Source organism: Mus musculus, chromosome 3, assembly GCF_000001635.26.
Source record: "Mus musculus strain C57BL/6J chromosome 3, GRCm38.p6 C57BL/6J".
NCBI lineage: Eukaryota > Metazoa > Chordata > Mammalia > Rodentia > Muridae > Mus > Mus musculus.
Genome location: NC_000069.6, coordinates 133,080,629 through 133,091,842, shown reverse-complemented (window position 1 = coordinate 133,091,842; position 11,214 = coordinate 133,080,629). Strand labels below are relative to the sequence as shown.

General features: G+C 40.8%; 1 protein-coding gene across 3 annotated transcripts in view; it reads left to right on the top strand.

The window, feature by feature from the left end:
• The window catches only part of Gstcd (glutathione S-transferase, C-terminal domain containing), a 110,290-nt gene that overhangs the window by 197 nt on the left and 98,879 nt on the right, over positions 1–11,214 (top strand). The window contains exons 1-3 of one of the 3 annotated variants that reach the window (XR_003954372.1): positions 13–263; positions 6,818–7,267; positions 9,337–9,804. Coding sequence is in view for 2 of the 3 variants with exons in the window: in NM_001356309.1 (NP_001343238.1) it covers positions 6,839–7,267; positions 9,337–9,804 (897 nt within the window). In the remaining variant the exon portion in view is untranslated. Of the gene's footprint in view, positions 1–12; positions 264–6,817; positions 7,268–9,336; positions 9,805–11,214 lie in introns of those variants that run through there. The other 2 variants (NM_026231.3, NM_001356309.1) reach the window with 2 other exon arrangements.

The following is an 11,214-nucleotide window of genomic DNA, read 5'->3' as shown; positions in this document are numbered from 1 at the left end:
GAAGTGACGTAGGGCACTCCTTCCGGTCCGCCGGATTATGAATGGCGTTGGGCGGGGGACGCGCAGACACGTTGTCTCTTCCTTCTTTTTGCCCCCTTTCCCCTGCTCAGGGCCTCGCTGGGAGGCGAGTGCTCCTCCTCAGGCCGCGGCTTCCAGAAGTAGCCTCGGAGTCCCGGCTCGAGCTGGGCGGGAAGGCGCGGTGGCCCGCGTCGTCGCCCGCATGCTCCCGCGCCCTCCCTGCCTGGCCGCGCCCCTGCGACCAGGTAAAGAGGGCGCTCGGGCCGCTCGTCCCCCCGCCGCCTCCTGAGATCCGCGCTCGCCCTCAGGGGTCGGCGGGGCTGGGCTTGGAGGCCAGGGTGGGACCGGTGACGGCTCGCAGCCCTTGAGAGTCTTGCCAGCCCCACATTCACCGCAGGCTTTTGCTGTGGGTGCAGATGGACGGGCTTCGCGCCGTTCCGCTGAGTGACGCGTGGGCCCCTCGGCTGCGAGCCATCCCTCTAGTCTTTTCCCTGCGTGGGTAGAGCAACAGGGCAGCTTTGCCTGGTAGGGGGTTGTGTGGTCGTTTTGAGTTAAGTGCAGGAAAAAAGACCTCTTGGAGCACGACTTAACTTTCCCCAAAGACATAGTTTTACGTCGCAGCCCTTCCTGATTGGACGCTGTACATGCGTACTATTTTACAGTTAGGATCTGCTGCATTTGGGGACATTTGCTATCCCCACCAAAGCAGCGTTGCCCTTCCATTATTAGCACGAACAGAAAGCTTGAGTTTGCACGAGAACTGCTTTGGCTTAAATTAAAAAAGAAAAAAAAAAAAAAAAGAATACCCTAATACATACCTCTCTAACTTTGACTGGGGAATTACACCACCCCATCTCCATCCCCCGCCATACTCACCACCAAATCCTTTGTCATAAATTCCTTAAGGTCAGAAAAAATAAACGAGTGTATCTCGTACCACATTATTGCTAAAGATGGTGGCATTTGTCAAGTTTCCCTCGTGCTGTCCCACAATTTAAAAAGCAAGAACTGGAAGTGACTTTAAACATGTAAATATGGTCTTGAAATGCCATGAGAATAAACTGTTACAATACAACTGATTTGCTGTCATATTTAGTAGATCAAACTTTAAGCTATATGAGTGTTAAACTGCACTTTGAGGAGCATACACTGCCATTGACGCTGCTGAAATTGTGACTCAATCATTTTAAAGAGGCCTAACTTCAAAAAGGAGATTGAGGTTTGAACGTTGTTCTATAGTACTAATGAAAAACACCTTTAAACTAGTAAGGGGCCATGAAGGGGTGGGCTCTCAAGGAAGGGAAAATGGGATGCAGTGAGGTCCGGGGCCGGGGGAGTGGAAAGAATACTATGTATTTCCCCATTTCAAACAAAACTAAAAGCTTTGTGGTTATGGACTTAAGGAGTTTTGTTTTAAACCTCTTATGTTTTCTAGCTTTTGTTTCAACAGCACATGGTTTTAAATAAGCACAAACAATAATCCATTTGGCCTTATTAATAGCAGTAATTTAGTAGCCATAAAAACATTTGGGACTTACCCTGGTGTCCATCAGTATTTTAGACTGTTGCCTGGTATGTGTTGTTTTTATCCTTGAATGCAAAGTGACTTACTGGTTTCTTCTATGAACATTTCTTGGGAGGCAGGAGTTAAAAGCTTTGTAATCATAAAATAAGTATTGCTTGCTGAGGTAACTCAGTATTTTTTTCAGGCTTGATGGTATTTTCAGCATTTACATTTTATGCTGTCCTTCCCTGTTAACTGCACGTATTATGACTTAATAACAACAGACAGTTCTTTGAATCTCCAGAGAGATTATATATTCTTCTATAACTAAGATTTCAGTAAGCATTTCCACTTCCAAACTTTTCTTACTTAATAAAAATTTCTTGCCCTGGGATCCAAATAGCTAATTTTAATCATGGGTTAACTGCCCCTGAATTATAATCCTACATTACATAGTATGAACTCTAAAAGCTGTATTTCTTTCTTGGACTTTTAACTAGAGGTAACTGACTATTATTTATTTATGAAGAAGCACTTTTAAAAATCTGTATGGTAATAAAGTGGGGTCTGTAACCAAATAATGCTGCTTTGTTTAATGTCTAAACCATGAGCTAAGTTGTACATTCAAAATATTGAAGATTGTCTGATGCAGAGAATTGAGCAGCTTTAAATTTAGATTTCAATATTTGAGAGAAATCAGTAAATGTTCATACTCGTTAACTATGTCAAACTTTTTATTTTATAAAATATAGTCTGCTAATATGTATATTGGCATAAGAATTCCCAACAGCATTTTATGACTCCTTGGGTTTAAAACCTCAGTATTAAATTTATCAGTGTTTGTGGTGCAGCACATTTAAGTTCAACATAGTCCACACATTTTGTTGGAAGAAGTTTTCAAATAAAAAGCGCGAGTTGGATTTTTCCCATTAAAGTTTATGCGTTTTAATAGTGTCCTTAGGTAAAGAATTTGTGCATTTTAAAGAATAGTAGGGGGTGAGGTCTAACTCAGTGACAGAGTACTTACCCAGCATGAGTGAGGCCTGGCATTTGAGCTGTAGCACTATTCAAAACAAAATAAAGAAGGTAGGTAGCATTTTTCCTCAGGGCTCCCTGTCAGTTACCATGGCACAGAGGATGGAAGGTGCTGCTGCTATTACTGCCCTCATTCCATACGGGAGAAAATGAGGGAAAGTTGGTTTTTTTTCCATTAATTTATTTATTTATTCACTTTACATCAGGATTGTGCCCCCACTCCTCAGAGTCTCATCCTTACAAATCCCTCCCCTCCCCACCCCTCCCCTTCTCAGAGAAGGGAGCCCCCTCTTAGGTACCAGCCTTCCTGGGACATCCAGTCCAGCAGTACTAAGCGCAGCAGTGTGGGTGCTAAGTGATGAGATTTTGGTTCTATTTCAAAGAAGGAGATAGCAGGTGTGAGAGATGAAGGAATTGGGTGAGACTTTAGGCTTGGAGGTAGGTGAATGGTGTTGCTATTTCATCAGCAATGGGGCCAGGAAAGAAAAATGAACACATTTAGAAAAATACCCAATTGAAATGTCGAGCCTGGAGCTCAGGCAAGATGTGCCTGAAATAAATGTAGGAGTCGGATAATATTTAAAGCCATTGGCACTGCAGAGCACATAGAACAATGCTGTTGAGATGTGGCTTGTGTACTGGTAATGGGCCATGAAATCAGTCAACAGTCATAACGTAAAAGAAAAGGGAAAAACAGCATAAATAATCAGATTTATTCCATGCAATAGAGTAAGTACTCATGACATTATATCAGGTTTTGCTGTTGCAATTTTCTGGCAGGAAATATTATATATATATATAAAGCCAGTCACTCTCTGAGCTATGTCTTAGCCTTTTGGATTTTAAAACAGCCCCTTCTTAAAATCTCCAAGCTTGCTTTGAATTCACCACATAGTCCAAACTGGCCTCAAACTTGTGATCCTCCTGTGTTACTAGATTTGAGCCAGAAATCATTGAGGGAGCTGAAGAATATGCAGTAAATGGAATCAAGAAGCGATGACAGAGAATTGTGTCCAGTGTTAAAAACTGGCAGATAACTAATGCTTGACATGGAGGTTTAGGAGGGGGGCATCCTTACTGAAATTTTTTGTTTTGTTTTGTTTTTTGTTTTTTCGAGATAAGGTTTCTCTGTGTAGCCCTGGCTGTCCTGGAACTCACTCTCTAGATCAGGCTTGCCTCGAACTCAGAAATCCGCCTGCCTTTGCCTCCCAAGTGCTGGGATTAAAGGTGTGCTCCACTACTGCCCGGCACTGAAAATATTTTAATAACATAATTTCTGATTATTTTTATTTTGATAAGATTGTTCCTACTACAATAAAATGTGCTTTAATTTAGGCTATATTCTGATAGTATTAATATTTTCTATTTATGGGTTTTTGAGACAGGTTCTCGTTAACACAGGCTGGTCTCGAACTGGCTATGTATTCTACCATGACTTTGAACTCCTGATTCTCTTTTCCTCCACTTTATAAGGGCAAATAGTATTTATTCTAGAGAATTTTCTGAGTGTTTTCAGAATAGATCCCTTTAGATTCAGTTACTACTTTAGGTTTTTTTGAAGCAGGTTCTTTCTTCAGTCTTCACTGTCCTGGAACTCACTATGTAGACCAAGCTGGCCTTGAACTCACAGAGCTCCTCTTGCCTTGAATGCTGGGATTAAAGAAGTGAGCCATGCTTGGCTAATATTTCTTAATGTAAAACAAAATAATACAAAATACTCAGCAATATTTTGCTGCATAACATAACTTTTGCTCTGTCATGAATTGTAATTTATTGTTTAATATCCTGACCTTGCCAAATATCCTGACCTTGAACTTTGAACACAAAACATTCAAATTGCTTTTTAAAATTCTAGTTGATAAAGAAGTATGTTTAAAGCTGGGCAGTGGTGGCGCACGCCTTTAATCCCAGCACTTGGGAGGCAGAAGCAGGTGGATTTCTGAGTTCCAGGACAGCCAGGGCTACACAGAGAAACCCAGTCTTGAAAAACCGGGGGAAAAAAAAGAAGTATGTTTAATTTTAATATTTTTATTCTCTCTCTCTCCCTCCCTCCCTCCCTCCCTCCCTCCCTCCCTCTCTCTGCACCCCGCTCTCTTTTTCATCTTGGCTCTTTCTGTCACAGAGATCTGCCTGCCTCTGCTTCCCAAGTGCTGGGATTAAAGGCATATGCTGCCTAGCCTAGCAGCTTTTTTTTTTTTTTTAAGAGTTTAGGTTTAAAAAAAAAACCAAAAACTGATTTCTCTTTTCTTATGTAAAATATTTTGTCAAAGCCAAGATATATTAATTGGAATGAAAATGCAAATAGCCTAAATGTCTAAGTATTATACCTATGATTTAATATAACCATTTAAAATAAACATATCCTTGAAGAATTCACTAAGTAATGAAACTGAAGCATTTCTATTTCTTTTTACCTATTTATTCCTCTTACAAATTCCCAATCATGCTGTCCTAGAAGAGAGAGATGCATGTTCTATTGGCTGTGTTCAGCTCCTGACAACTTATGCCTTTGTCTACTGCCTGGTCATGTCCTCTCGGTGACTGACTGCAGTATGGCATCTGGCAGAATAGAGGAGGAAAAAATGACAGGTCTGTGTGTGATGAAAATCTAATAAGGGACAATGCAAGCTACATCTCAGAACCCTTGGAGACCCTAGAATTTACTCCGGAGTGTCTGCCTTAAAAAGCTCACATGTAACTAGGGAATTGTCAAAATAGAACGTGAATGGGGAAAGGAATTTCTTTTTACCTATGATATTTGTAAACTTTGAGCCAAAACTATGTTCTACTCCTAAAAACACAGGGCAAACCAAACACTCTCTAAATTTGTACAGGTTATTAAATATTTAATCTTTATTTAATTACATTAGTGAGTAATGGGGAGATACTGTCCAGGGAAAGTAATGCCTTTAAGCTTCGGTTATTAACCAGCACTTTTGATTTCCAGGGAAAGTCACAAGTACTTCTCATTTTCTCTTAGACAGGCTCACTAATTTTTCAGATTTCACCATGGATAGCTATTTCTATTTTATTTTGTTGGCATTTAACATTTGTGAGTACTCACAATAAGTAACGTTTACAGCTTATATGCAAAATTAATTTGTCATTATTCTTTTATACCTTTCAGTACACACATACACACAGTCATACACAAACACAGACCAACATTTCTTTTCTCCACTATACCCTCTTCCTATTCCATACTTCTAAATGTTTTTAAAGAGTGCCATCTAGTGTCCATTTCTGAATTGTGGCTTATGGAATAGAATGTGGGTAACTCTGGACCGGGGGGACTCAAGAGTATAAGGTTCTAATTGACAAAAGCCTTAAGGAAATCGTTTGTCCTCAAGATAGCCTGTGTGCATTTCAACAACAACCAGTGTATATACCTATCCATGCATTCATTCAGCAAATACTTTTTACATGCAAATATTTAGTAGGCTCTATTTTAAGCATAAGTTAAAATAAATTCTCTTACAGACCATTCTAGTAGTTGCTAAAGAATAAATAATGTATGTATTGTAATGGTACTAAGTGTTGTGGAGGCAATTTAAACATAGAAGGCAAAGTAAAGGGAGTTTATAGATTGGGGTTTGCAATATAAAAAGTAGGCAATATTATTAAATACCTGGAGGCAGTGTTCTGTGTTCCGGAAACAGCAAGTATAAAGATCTTGAAGTTGGAATGCAGTCAGAATTCTAGCGAATCTTAGTTCACTTTTGGGGATGCAGTAAGCAATGAGAAAAATTAAGATGAACTCAGGAGACATAAAAGGATTAAGTCCAGGCCTGCTTACGGCACTGTAGAAAGCTGGACTGTTATTGCAGTGAGATGGAAAGATGCTACAGGGCTTGCGCTAGCTAGGTAGCAGAATCCAGTTTTAACAGTTGTGGGGCAGGAGGGACAGAGGCCATTGAGGGCAACTGAAGTGACGGTGACTCAGCAGCAGTGGAAATGGCATGAAGCAGGTTCTGTGCTTATACTACAGAGAGACCGAGAAATGATGGCCCAGGAACCGGGTGTAAAAGAGTACTCAGTTTCTATCTCATAGTGCCAAGGTTGCTCATTGTAAGCGTATCCCTAAAAGTATGTAACCATGCAGAGTGGGGAAAGTTTCCTCTTGAAAGCCATTGTTCAGCCTAGAAGTAAAAATTCTTACATATAAATTCTTATTGATTTTTTTTTTTTGAAAAACACTCATCTCTTAGCTTCTAAATTGTTGCGCTTGAAGGCCTATAACCATATTGATCTTTGTTCTAGGTGACCCAATGACAACAGAAGATGAAAGGCATTAAGAAAAGTCCTACGGAGGAATCTCTGTACCTGGAGTACTCTCACCAAACAGAAGGCTGCATCTTTCCTCTCCACACGTCTGTAACTTTGTTTTTACTATCATACTGTGAATGCAAGGTCTTTAACGTTTGCTTAGTCCTCACTGAAGAAAGTACAGATACTTCAGACACTTCGTTCCTAAAAGAGGCACTGCCCCAGGACCTGGAAATACAGGTTATTTCAAAGCAGGCGCTCCCTCCGATTGTCCAGAATTGCTGTTTGCCTGCAGTGGTAGATCAACCTGACGTTTTCTGTAGGGCAGGCCTTGCTGTTGTCCTGAGACACATAATCCAAAAATCCTATGAAGCTGAGCCCTCAAGAAAGGAAATTTTGGAACTTCTGGGTTTTAAAAAGACTTGTTTGAAAGCTTGTGCTGAAGTAAGTATAAGGTCTCTTCCTCTATTTAAAGTAGAAGTAATAACAGTTACTCCAACATGAGTTTAAGTTGCCATTGGCAATTATTGGATAGTTGAGTTCTTTTCATGGCATCATTACAGGGCAATCCGAAAAAGAGTTTAACATGTGCTTTATGAAGTCTGGAAACATATTTTAAAATAATAATAATAATAACAAAGGTTTTCCTCCTTCATTATTTTTAGGACCTTTAAAAGAAATGTTCATAAATGAGTAGTAAGGCCTTGTAAGCCCTGAGGAGTGTTTAAAGGCCTTGGGGATGTCTTGATGGCATGGTGCTGAAACAGTAGCCGAAAGCTCCTATCTTGAGACATAACCATGAGGCAGAGAACTTACAGGGAATAGCTTGAGTCCTTTGGAATCTCAAAACTGTCACAGTGCCACACCTCCACCAACAAGGCCAAGCCGCCCAAGCCTTCCCAGACAGTTAGAGCTTCTGGGATCAAGAATCCAAATGCATGAGCCTATAGGGTTCGTTCTCACCAGTTCTGCTTCTTCTTCCCCGCAGACCTGTGGCCATATCACAAAGCAAAGTGCTTGTAAGCCGACTTCTTAAGTCGCCATGGTCTTTCCGTCTCAATACTGTTTCAGTGTCCAAGGTTTCTTCTGACACTCTAGGCAGTCTTTAATTGTAGCCACATATAAAGTCAAAAAGCAACTTAAGTGTTTCCAACATACAATAGCACAGAATTTGCATGGCCATTCCAAAAGGGAGTGAGGAAATACTGGACCAATACAAGACTGAAACACAGGAAGCCAATTCCAGGTACTGTAGTTCCATTTCCAATGTCAAAGGACTTAGATGGCTTCACCTTTGTACCTAGAGGATTGCAACTCATTTCTCTCTCTTCCCTTCGTTCCACCCAGTGTCTATAACGCTCCTTGACAGGTGTCTCATGGCTCTGGGGTGTCCAACATAATCCAGGCTTCACTTTCACAGCTTTATAGAGCAGCCTCTCTCGAGGCTTCCATGCAGGGCCTCAGCCGCTCTTTAGCCAAAGAGGAAGATTTTGAGACTCATTGACTCTTGTATTCTTCATAACGCCAAAGTCAGACCATGTGCTCCCCGCCTGGGATGGAGGCTGGCTTCCTCCTTGAACTACATCTGCAAAAGCTTCCTTCGTTGCATTTGGGAGCAAAAAATTCCTCAAGTGTTTTCTTGTTTTAAGTCAGAAGCTTAAAAGGGCAATTCTTGTATTCCATTTTGCATAGGGCCTGTCCTTATCTTTTTTAGCACAAACTAGCCTTAGTTGCAACATTAACTTTCCTGGTGCTCTTTTCCCTTCCAGCTGGACATTTTGTATTTTTTTTTTTATCCCATTTGTTCTTTTTCACTGTAGATCAACTTAGCAGTGATTACTAATAACCATGGAACATAGTATTAGCCTCCATTGAAATCTCCTCAGCCAAGAAAAATTGTCTCATTACTTTTTAATTCGGCCTCAGACAGGTTCTTAGGAAAAGGGCATAAAGCAGCCACATTTATGAGCAAAACAATATCTCAAGAATGGTTTCTAGCGCAGTTGCTAATATTGTTTCCCTCTGAAACCTCTTGAGCTGGGGCGTTCATAGTTTGCATTGCTCTCAGCACGATTGTATTCCAAGTTCCTACTCGTTTGCCTGCTAAGCCTGTCTTACAGCATTCAGCTGCTCTCCTAGTCCAAAGTCTACCACAGTCTTGAAAAATAAAGAAAAACCAAAAACCCAGCATGATCAGGCTGCCATACCTCCAACAAGGCCATATTTCCTAATCCTTCCCAAATGCTTCCAGCAGCTGTGGCCCAAGTATTCAAGTATATGAGCTGTTTTCATTCAAACCACCACGGGGACAGGGTGATGACTTACTCAGTAAAGACTCAGGAACACGGAAGCTGCATTGTCCAAATACAGAATATAGCACAGAATCTGAGCACCCACGGATGCTTTAGCCCATCCCTTAAATTATTCGAACCAGTCTTATTTCCCAGTAATAGCTAATTTTCTTGAAGATGTGTTAAGAGGGGAGAATTGCTCACATCTTGTTTGTTTTCAAGGTTAGTCAGTGGACCAGGCTATGTGAACTCACCATCCCTTTGGCTGTTGAGAATTTTCTCCAAGAGTCCTCTGAGCATCCCCCAACTATCCCTGAAGAAATCCTAGAGCTCGAGAGGAAGCTCAGTGAGCCTGTCAGAGTACACAATGATGACAAACTCCGAAGACAGAAGCTGAAGCAACAGAAGGCTGCTGGCAGTGAGCCTCCCTCCGGGAAGGGGAAAGCAAAGAGCAAGGCAAGTGCACAGAAGACACCCAAAGACTTGGCTGCTCCCTCCAAGAGTCTGGAACTGAAGGTGGCGTTCTCAAAGCTCACAGTGCAAGAAGATGCAGCTGCTAGCAACAGGGAGCCTTCTCACATCAGGAAAGCAAAAGCCGCCGACCTCCCGCCTCTGGAGCACGTGTTTGCAGAAGGACTGTACTTCACTTTGGCAGACATCGTGCTTTTGCCCTGTATTCACCACTTTTTGGTAAGGATGTGTCTTCAGTCTTCATGTTACTATGCGTTTCAGTTTGATAAGTTGCTTGGCTTTGTGTTTGGGTCTCAGCAAATCTCCTGTCTGTAAAGTGGAGGCTATCCTTAGGTTCTTGGTTGTCTTCCCTCCAAAGGTGCATGTGTTGAAGGCTTGGTCCCCAGCCTGTAACTTACTTGGGAGATGGTAGAGCTCTTAGGTGGGGCCCATTGGAAGGAAGCTGCGGCAGTGGCTGTGCCATTTAGCTGGATGCAGGCGTGGTGGCGCCTTCTGTTCCTTTTGCTGCTTTATTTGCATGAGGTCTCCTCCCTACACCTTCCCACTGCAGTGTTCCCTGCCACTACAGGTTCAGATAACAGGCTCAATTGCCCATGGACTGAAGTCTCTGGAACTGTGTGGCAAATAGACCTCGGTCTTACTAAGTTTATTATCTCAGTAACTTTCTCATAGTGATGAAAATCTGATTAGCACACTCTATAGTGGGATCAGTGTAAAGGATGAATTGCATTATGGTTAATTTTTAGTTACTAAATGACAGTAATTGATATTATTATTAATTTTAAGTTTATCTTTATAAAATAAATTCCAATTCAAAAAACAAAAAAATGACTAAAAATTAAGAACAATTGTCAGCTTTATTTTTTAATAAAATAGTCAATTAAAATGCTAAACATTATACTGGGTATTATCAAATCACATTTTTTTCCCTCTAATTTGAATACTTTTCTGTAAGACTGCATGCTTTTCAATGATGTGGGAAAATTTACATGTAAAGTTTTCTTTCCTAGTAAAGTTTATTTGCCTATCTGTCTGTCTATTTTCATACCTACCTGTCTCGTCCTCTGTGGAAAAAGAACCGGGTGATTTACTATCACGAACATAAGAGACTAGCTTTTGCAGCCTTCTAGTTGGTTCTTAGTAGCTGCAGTTTTCCTAATTTGAAGCATGTTCCCTTTTTCCCTAGTAGAGACCCAGAAACCAGATTTTAGTCTGTTTATATATCAATCCTGTTTATATATCATTAGACTTCTAATGAAAACCTGTACATTGGCATTGGTACAGTATGGAGAAATTGCTACTTTCTTAAGGACTCTTCTGTTGTCTCTGTTGTCCAAGGTGAAATGAAACAAGAATGACAAGCAAATTATTTCAGAATTAAACAACATGGAAGGAGGTAGAATTGGGAATTGTTTAGGCTTTAACTGGTATTTTAAATGTCCTCTGGCTGTCTTTTCCCAGGCAAAAGATTTTTGGTTTCATTTATCCTTGACTCTTCCCTTTTATGAGTATGAAAAGACTTTTTTAGAGTGGTTATACATTATGAGCGGCATAGTATTCATGATTTCTAATTTCTCAAGAGTTTACAGAGGCACTTTCATTTTAAACATTATTGAAGGTGAGTTTGTC